General features: G+C 50.1%; 1 protein-coding gene across 1 annotated transcript; it reads left to right on the forward strand.

Moving 5' to 3' along the window:
* The first annotated feature begins 294 nt into the window (after positions 1 to 294).
* PCBD1 (pterin-4 alpha-carbinolamine dehydratase 1) lies at positions 295 to 9,254 on the forward strand. The gene is made up of 4 exons (XM_044683985.1): positions 295 to 463; positions 5,229 to 5,360; positions 6,887 to 6,967; positions 8,723 to 9,254. The coding sequence occupies exons 1-4, from the start codon at positions 461 to 463 to the stop codon at positions 8,819 to 8,821; spliced, it is 315 nt and encodes a 104-aa protein (XP_044539920.1). The 5' UTR covers positions 295 to 460; the 3' UTR covers positions 8,822 to 9,254.
* The last annotated feature ends 267 nt before the right edge of the window (positions 9,255 to 9,521 follow it).

A 9,521-nucleotide genomic window follows, 5' to 3' on the forward strand; every position in this document is an offset into this window, starting at 1 on the left:
GTTCTGGAAGCTTTGATCAGGAAAAGAGAGCCGGGGGTGGGGGGGCCAGGACCTCAGATTAGAAAATAGCGCGGGTCCCTCAAGGAGGAATAATAGGGAGAGGAGAGTCCATCGTGACAGTCTAGTCACTTAAATGGGAGAGAATCTAAGTTGAGAGCTGGAAAGGCGGAATGGCCTTGCCCCCTTACGCACCAGGGCCTTCTCCCCACCCCTCAGCGGACCGACCTCCCTCCCCTGAGAGCTGGCCTTGGCTGGCTAGCACAGGAGAGGAGCCAGACAGCTGTTGGCAGAGGGTGGGTGGATTTAAGCCCTTCGCCACGCCCTCTCGGATCAGAGCTGCCGCCCGGGAGCTTTTGCCTCGAGCTGCTTGAGCCACCCTCTTTGGGCCAGTCCAGCTCCTGTGGGCCTCCGCCGGAGCCCGTTGCTCGCCGGGAGATTCTCTCGTGGAGCCGCTTCTGCCATGGTAAGGGCCGCTGTGCCGGGGAGGGGGGAGCCTCGAGGAAGGGGCCAAACAGATTAAGACACAGGATTAATGTCACGGAGGGCTGGGAGAGAAGGCAGAACAGTCCAGTCCATCAGTTAATCAACAGCTTGCTTCCTTCCTGCAGACAGCTCCCGGGAAGGGGGAGGGGGAGCAGCGGGGCCAGCAAAGTTCCTGAAATCCTGGAGGTCTCCTCGTGGAGCACAGACAGAGAACGACTGCCTTGGGGGGCCGGGGGACCCTGGCTAGGCGTGCTGGGAGGGGGAGAGAGCCCTGCGACTTAAGGCTGGTTTCCTCTCTCCTGGCTGGTCCTAGGGCAAATGGTGCCACCAGGATCTCCACCTCTGAGACCCTTTCCCATCTGAATCCCTGTGGAATGGCCCTATACAACAGATCGGTAGGGAAGAGAAGGCTACATGACCATAAAGTGCAGGGTGGTACTGACACTCCGAAAGAAAAAAGAAAAAGGCAAGATGAGAGAGGAAAAGTAGGCAAAGCCCATCCCTTGGAGGCAGAGGTCCAGAGTTCAAATCTCGGCTCTGCTACTTAGTACTTGTATGATCTTAAGTAATTCCACCCCTCTCTGCTGGGTCTCGGTTTCCTCATCTATAAAGGAGAAGAATTCAACTAGCCTTATCATAAGGAGAGGAAGAGAGTGGCAATCGGTAATACTTAAACTTTACTCCCATTGGAATTCTGAGAGGGAAGAACATCTAACCTTCTAACTCTAAATCTGAGATCCCAAAGGATATATTTGGGTAAGTTGAGGGAAGCAGCAGACCCCAGCCTCTTAAGGGCATGGGTTTCTGAAGGAGGGAGCGCCAGGGTCTCTGTGAGCCTGGCAAAGGTGTGTATAGCCTTTGGGACAGGAAGAGGCAGCTGGGAGATGTTTTCCTGGACGGGTTTGCAGTGAACCAGCCACATTGGCCAGGATCAATCTCATCTTCAGCCATGCCATGTTCTATCCAGTTCAGAGGCTGGTGGAGTAAAGGGGGAATGGGGAGGAGATGAATGGATATAGGAAACCACATCTGCAGGAAACTGCCTCGCAAACAGGCATTTGTTTGCTCAGGTTTAATCAGAACTTTAGAACTAAAATGAACCCTAGAGATAATTTAGCAAAGCCTTAAAATGGGAGGGGAGAAGGGATCAGACATCAGCGGGGAGCTCTCACTGGGTGGTCTCCACTGACTAAGAGTGTGTCTCATTGGGAGAAATAGGGTGGCAGGAAGAAGGATTGGGTGGGGGGACATTTTTTTCCTCCAGCCCTTCACAGTCCAGGATGCTAGACTAGGGGACGATTGACAGGGAATCTGCCTGTGATTCTCCTTGCCAATGTCATCACTTCCCCTCCTTTAACCTGCAGATCAGAAAGGTGTAGGTGTTGTTGAGGCCACTGAATCTGGACATCTGGTGGGAGAGAGACCCTTTCTGAAGAGAAGCCATCACACCCACTCCAAGGCCATCCCTGAGTCCTGTCTGCCCACTCCCACTCCCATCCTCGCCCTCCAGCTGCTAACAGACCAGACAGTAGATATTAAGATTCAGCCTGACAATGACGTCTGGTTGCCAAGATACTTGGATGGAGCTTATCAGGCAGCCTGAAAGGGCAGGGGTGATGCTTTCTGGATCTGTTTACTCTGAGTCTTTCCTCCCACCGTGGTGTTCTACCACCTCAGCAGCTCTCCAATAGGAAAAGAAGGAGGGGAGGGGACAGAGGGATAATTCAATTCAACAAACATTTACTAATCCCCAGCTATGTGCCAGGCACTGTGGGGGATACAGAGACTGGCAAGGCACATGCCTGTTGTAATAATGTTATAACCTAGTGGAAGTGCTAAGACTTCTGTCCACTCAAACCCAAAAGGTTCAGCTCACATCCTTCCTCCTTGAGGAAGTCTTCCCTGATAAAGAACTCCAGCCATCATTGGTCCTTCCTCTTATTAAAGCTTTCTCTGCTCTGTGTGTCTACAGGAAACATCTTGGTCCATTATTCTAGCCTGTTTAATCCAATCCTTCATGAGCATATTGGTCTCTGTATCCAGTGTCCAATAACATTATTAGCTTTTTGAAGGCTGGGAGCATCTCTTCTGTATTTTCTTTGCCTCTTGCATGGTGCCAGTAACTAGGGAGTCCCCATGGTACCTGGAAAGAACTCTGGACTAGGACCCAGAGGACCTGGCTCTGATACTCACTGAATAAAGACCAGCCAGAAAGGACACAAACATTTATTAAACATCTACTATGTGCCAGGCACTGTGCTAAGTGCTTTACAATTATTATCCCATTGAATCTCACAGCAGCCTTGGGAGATAGGCACTGTTATAATCTCCATTTTGTAGTTGAGTAAAACTGAGGCAAAGGTGAAGTGACTTGGCTAGGGTCACATCATCTGAGCCTGGATTTGCTCCAGGTCCAGGACTCTATCCCCTGGGCCACTGATGCATCTAGTTTCCTTAGTCAAGTCTCTTAACCTCTGTGAGCCTCAAGTTTCCTCATCTAGAAAACTGGTGGAAAGGGCATATATGGGGAGGTAGAACTAGATGATCTCTAAGGTCTAAACCAGTGGTTCCCAAACTTTTTTAGCCTACCACTCCCTTTCCAGAAAAAAATATTACTTAGCGCCTCCTGGAAATTATGAAACTATTTATTGAACTCAGAATAGAATGTAATACAAAAAAAGTGTGGCCATCACCGCCCTGCTGGATCCCTGCAGCACCCACCAGGGGGTGATAGTGCCCACTTTGGTAATCACTGGCCTAAACCTATGATCCTGTGATCTAAGAATCACCTATAGGATTGGTCTGCATTAATGATCAATAAGAGAAGTTCTGTGATCATAAATAAGTCACTCTCCTCACTTGATTTCTCTTGGCCTCAGTTTCCTCATTGTACTAAGAGAGAGGAGACTAAATGGAGCCCAAGATCCTCCTTAGCCTATGGTTCTAGGAAATGAGGGAAAGAATGAGCTGGAAGGAGAGCTTAGTGGATCAGCGGATTGAGAGCCAGACCTAAAGACAGGAGGTCCTAGATTCAAATGTGACCCCAGATAATTCCTAGCTGTATGACCCTGGGCAAGTCACTTAAGCCCCATTGCCTAGTTCTTACCACTCCTTTGCCTTAGAAAGAACACTGTGCATCAATTCTAAGACAGAAGGGAATGATTTAAAAAAGAAAAGAATGAATTGCAGCAGAGCAGATCACCACCATGGCCAACCTCCTTCCTTAAATGTTTGTGTTGTCTCTAGTTTGTATCTTGCCTTCCCCGGCTTCTTAGAATAAGAGCCCTTTAGCTTGGCTTGGGCTGGCTGGGGCTGCGCTTGGGTGAAGGATCCATTGCAACAAAAGTTCTAACTTAGCCAGGATTCTGGCTACTTTCCTGAGAAGGAATCAAAGGCAGACCTGAAGCGGGAAGGTGGCTTGCCTAAGGGGACCCAGATGGTAAAGGGACTTGGACTTGGGCCCTAAGAAGATCCAATTGAAGATGACATGATAGCTGCCCCGAGGCTATATGGAGGGCTGCCAGATAGATGGGTAGACTTGTTCTGCTTGACTCCAGAAGGCTGAAGGAGAAGCAAGAGGTGGAAGCTGGAAAGAGTCAAATTTCAGCTCTATCTAAGAATATAAAAATAAAAAATTAGAGTTTTCTGGAAGAAGAATGGATATGAGCTAGTGAGTTTACCATCACTTCCCAGGAATACCTGGATAGCCACTTGCTGGCAGGCAGCATTGTAGAGGGGATTTCTGTTCAGGATTACACTCCATAGCCTTAAAGGGCCTGCTAAGGTCCCAAAGGAAGTAGGTGCTACAGTGGATAGAGTACTGGGCCTGGAGTAAGGAAGACCTGAGTTCAAATCTGACCTCAGACACTGACTAGCTGTGTGACCCTGGACAAGTCACCTTACCCTGTTTGCCTCAGTTTCCTCATCTGGAAAATGAACTGAAGAAGGAAACGGTGACCTGCTCCAGTATGTCTACCCAGAAAACCCCATCAAGGGGGGTCATGAAGAGTCAAAAAAGACTGAAGTGACTATACAAAAATGAAAGGTCTCAAAGCCAGTCAGCAGATGGTCTAGAAGAACTCAGGTCCTCTAGCCCTTCAACCCCATATTCTATCAACCTTGTCCCTTTCAGTTTTGTTTTGTTTTGTTTAAACCCTTACCTTCTGTCTTAGAATGGATGTTAAGCATTATTTCCAAGGCTAGGCAATTGGAGTTAAGTGACTTGCCCAGGGTCACTCAACTAGGAAGTCTGAGGTCAGATTTGAACCCAGGATTCCTGTGTCCAGATCAGGCTCTCTATCCATTAAGTCACCTAGCTCCCTTCCAGTTTTGGAAATTCCTGAAGTGATCTAGGAACTTGTTCTTGTGGTTTTAATGGTGCAAGGAACTCCCAAGAGAGGAAGCACCCTCTGCCAATGCAGGCTGGCACCTTCTTTGTCACTTGAGAGGCTGCATAGGCTGCAGAGAGGCTGTGTCTTGCCTCAGGATCTCCCAGACAGTAGGTTCCATTTGGGGGATGGGATCAGATGGGCTGTGCTTTATTCCCCTCCTGGCTGTGCTCAGGCACATCCTCCCTCTCCCCATCCCCACTCCTCAGCCCCCTGCTTCAGGTGATCTTCCACCCCTGGGGCTGTCCTTCCTTTTGCCTGGCCCCGGCATCGATAAGCGCGCCCTGGTCTCCGAGGTCCGCTCTCTTTCTACCACGCCACACAGACAAGACTTACGGCTCCTGTTTTCTCTCTCAGGCAGGAAAAGCTCACAGACTGAGTGCGGAGGAGAGAGAGCAGCTGCTGCCCAACCTGCGTGCCGTGGGCTGGAATGAGGTGGAAGGCCGAGACGCCATCTTCAAGCAGTTCCACTTTAAGGACTTCAACCGGGTATGGACCCAGGAGCCTGGGCAGAGAGAGCAGCCTGGGGCTGCCCCTGAATTCCTTTGGAGGAGAGGTTATCGGGAAGCTAAGGAACTGCCCCTTCCAGGAACGCTTTCCCCTCACGGGGCCCTTTGGGGGAGCTCTCTTGGAAGCCTTTGTTCATCTGCTTTGATGAGGAAGGTGCTCCCCACAGAAGACCGATGGGGGAAAACAGGGTCCATGTGGCTTGACCCACAGTGCCGAGGCCATACGGGTGACTCAAGGAACGCTGGGGCATCCCCTCGATCTAACTAGGATAGCAGCTGACATTTAGATGGAGGAATTGGGTAGTGCAGGGAAGACAGCACGGGGCTTGGGATGAGGAAGACTCATCTTCCCAAGTTCAAATCCAGCCTCAGACACATAATAACTGCGTGACCCTGAAGTCACTTAACCATGTTTGCCTTAGTTTGCTCATCTGCAAAATGAGCTGGAGAAGGAAATGGCAAACTACTCCAATAAGTTTGCCAAGAAAATGGGGTCATAAAAAGTCAGACATAACTGAAAATAACTGAGCAGCTAAGTCAGGGATTCCCAAAGTGGGCACTACCGCCCCCTGGTGGGTGCTACAGCGATCCAGGGAGGCGGTGATGGCCACAGGTGCATTTATCTTTCCTATTAATTGCTATTAAAAATTTTTTTTAAAATTAATTTCCAGGGGGCTAAGTAATATTTTTTCTGGAAAGGGATTGGTAGGCCAAAAAAGTTTGGGAACACACTGAGCTAGATGGTACAATGGATAGTGTGCTGGACCTGAAGTCAAGAAGACTTCTCTCCCAGAGTTAAAATCTGGCCTCAAATACTTAGCTGAATGAACCTGGGAAAGTCATTTAACCGTGTTTGCCTCAGTTCCCCCATTTGTCAAATGAGATGGGGCTGGAAATGGCAAACGCCAGTATTTTTGTGCAGAAAAGCCCATAAAGGGTCATAAAGAGTTAAACACAACTGGGAAACAACTAAACAATGTTTAGATTGCCCTTTAAGGTTTACCAACATTCTTGCTATCTCAGCGGATTCTCATGATAATTTTGGGGGGTAGATTCTATTATTATCCCCACTTAACAGATCAGGAAACTGAGGCAGAGGTTAAGTGACTCGCTTAGAGTCATGATGCTAGTAGATGCCTGAATTCTAATTCCAACTCATCTTCCTGATTCCAAGCCCAACACTCGATCTACTGCATCATTTAACTGCCCTTCACAGAGGGGATTGTCCTGCCCAGGCTGTCTCCTCTAGCCAGAGGACTTTCCCCCATCATTCTTTCGTGGTCTTCTTGGGGTTTCCACCTTAGGTGAACAGGGTTGGTGGTGTTTCTTCCTCAGTAGATCAAAGTTGATACATCAAACTTGAGTTTATGGCCATTTTGAAGGTATTTCAGCCCATCTCTCTGCCTCTGAGGAGGTACCCCTTAAAATAATCCAGGCTAGAGAGCCATCTTTTGTTCCCATGCCCCTGGGAGGTTAGCTGGGCTCTTGTTTCTCTCTCTCCGCTAGGCTTTTGGGTTCATGACAAGAGTCGCCCTGCAGGCTGAAAAACTGGACCACCACCCGGAATGGTTTAACGTCTACAACAAGGTGAGCTGTGCTCCTCCATCCCTCCCTCACTCCCACCTCTGCCCTCCCAGTCAATGCCCAGGTCACTTTGGAGCCCTAGTTCCTTAGAGCCTTCCTTGACCCTCTGTGCCCTCCCTGACCGGCCATGTCACTGGGAACAGCTTTTGTATTCTTCCCCACATCTTTTCTGCCCCACCAAATTGAACTCTGTGAAAGCAGGGCTGTCCCCGTTACCTTTAAAAACTGATTCTAGATAGCCCAGGGCTAGGCACATAGTAGGTGCTCAAAATGTTTCGGGGTATTTTTTTAATCTGGGCCTGATTTCAAAGGAGTATGGGAAACTTCAGGTGTGGAAATGCCTTCCACTAATGCAGATCAGAAACTTCTCATCTCAGAGCTACCCAGAGGCAGAGAGGGGCCAACTGGCTCATCCGTATCATTCTTGTACTCCCAGCATCCAGCACAGTGCCCAGCAGAGAGTAGGTGCTTCATACTAATGGACTTGTGGGAGATCTAGATGGCTCAATGGATAGAAAGCCAGATCTGGAGATGGGAGGTCCTGGGTTCAAATATGGCCTCAAACACTTCCTGGCTGTGCGACCTTGGGCAAATCACTGGCCTGTGCTGCTCTTCTGCCTTGGAACCAAGATGGCAAGAGTTAAAAAATATATACTTATTGACTCAAACCCAGACCTCAGTTTCAAAGCTAGCATCCCAAGTTGTATTTCCCTCGATGCTGGTTGACTGACAAAATGAGATCCAAAGAGCCCCTAGGAAGTAAGCAGTAGACATGGAATTCAGCCCAGGTGTAGGTCTCTTTCCCAAGATGCTTGATGGAGCACTATTGGGATATCACCAGAGTTGGCTGCTATTTTTCAATTCTGATCTCCTTCCTCTCCCTCAAGTTCTCTAACATAACCCATTCTCTTTTTGCACTCGCTCCTTGTTTAGATGTGATCTTCCTGGAGCCCATTAGCAAAAAAGTTAGGGAAAAGGTCTGGGTCTCTGTCTGGCACTTGGGCATGGGTTTGATGCTAACTGTGGTGGCACAGGGTGCCCAATACCTAAGGAGCACTCAGGGGTGTTCATCATCATGGGAATGTTAAACACAGGAAACCCTACATCCATTAAAAGTCAGAGAAGTGGGGGCAGCTGGGTAGCTCAGTGGATTGAGAGCTAGGCCTAGAGACGGGAGGTCCTGGGTTCAAATCCGGCCTCAGACCCTTCCCAGCTGTATGACCCTGGGCAAGTCACTTGACCCCCATTGCCTACCCTTACCACTCTTCCACCTATAAATCAATACACAGAAGTTAAGGGTTTAAAATTTAAAAAAGAAAAAGAAAAAGAAAAAAAAAGTCAGAGAAGATTCAGCAAAGGATTTGTTGGCTTCTCTCTTTTTTTTTTTTTTTTAAAATCCTTAACCTTCTGCCTCTAAGACAGAAGGGACACAAAGTCTAGGCAACTGGGGCCAAGTGACTCGCCCAGGGTCACACAGCTAGAAGGATCTGAGGCCAGATTTAAACCCTGGTCCTCTGGACTCCAAGCCTACCCAGCTCCCTAACAGCCTCTAGTTCTATTTTTTAACAGGCTTGAGAACAGCTGCCTAAAGCAAATCTGTTCAAGAATAGTCGGTGTTTGTGGGCTCCAGCAGTGGGCTGGTGGGCTCCCACCTTTTACAGAGAATTGAGTGGAGACCCAAAGCATCCTGGGCAGAGAGGTTGTGTGCCCGTAACTCTGATCCGGAGTAAATTAGCCTTCGGCCTCTTTTCCTTCCAGGTCCACATCACGCTGAGTACCCACGAGTGTGCGGGCCTGTCCGAGAGGGACATTAACCTGGCCAGCTTCATTGAGCAGGTGGCCGTGTCTCTGGCGTAGACCTTCTCCCCTTCCCTCACCCCACGGTCACTTCCACCTCCATAAGCCAGGAAACCTTCGCCAATGGACACAATCAGCAGTCCCAGAGCGGGTTGGTGGGGAACGGACAGCAGGTGTGACGCGAGATGTTCCCTCGTCCTCGGCACCAGGCCCCGCTGCCTTGGCCCGTTCCTAGCCTCCCCCTACTGTGCCAAGTCCAGCGGGTGGGTTGGCTCCAGGGCAGCCAAGCCTTGTCCCTCCTCAAAGCCTGGGAACACGGCAGTGAAGGGATGGTTCCCCGCCACGGTTTGCTCCTGCTGGCCTGTTGAACGGGTCACCAGGAGCTACTGAAAGGGCAGCCCCCGGGGTCCTGTGCCCCGTCCCTCGAGACCCTTGAAACCCACTGTGATGGGCAGCTGTGACCTCCCCCTCCAATAAAGCTCTGTAAGCCGCCTCTTCTGGACCCCACTCGGTTCTGTCCATGAGCAATAGACGGCGAGCTCTGGAAGTCATCCGTGTGGATGCTGGGCCTTTGGGAGGAGGCTCGACACCTCCGCTCTCTGCGACGGGGGTGCCGGGATTCCTCCTTTTGTTCTTCCTGGGAAACCCCGCGCTCCCGGGCACAGGTCAGCTCAGAGCGCTTCCCCGGGCCGTAGCGGCCCCCAGCAGCCAGTCTCTGGGCCCCGGAGCCCAATCTGACGTGCCCTCCGCGGGACACACA

Source organism: Gracilinanus agilis, unplaced genomic scaffold, assembly GCF_016433145.1.
Source record: "Gracilinanus agilis isolate LMUSP501 unplaced genomic scaffold, AgileGrace unplaced_scaffold39785, whole genome shotgun sequence".
NCBI lineage: Eukaryota > Metazoa > Chordata > Mammalia > Didelphimorphia > Didelphidae > Gracilinanus > Gracilinanus agilis.

Bases quoted from the DNA above. Each gene is read 5' to 3' on its own strand.
- PCBD1 (XM_044683985.1), top strand. The intron at 5,361-6,886 runs GTATGGACCCAG...TCTCTCCGCTAG, and splicing joins ACTTTAAGGACTTCAACCGG to GCTTTTGGGTTCATGACAAG. The intron at 6,968-8,722 runs GTGAGCTGTGCT...TTTTCCTTCCAG, and splicing joins GGTTTAACGTCTACAACAAG to GTCCACATCACGCTGAGTAC.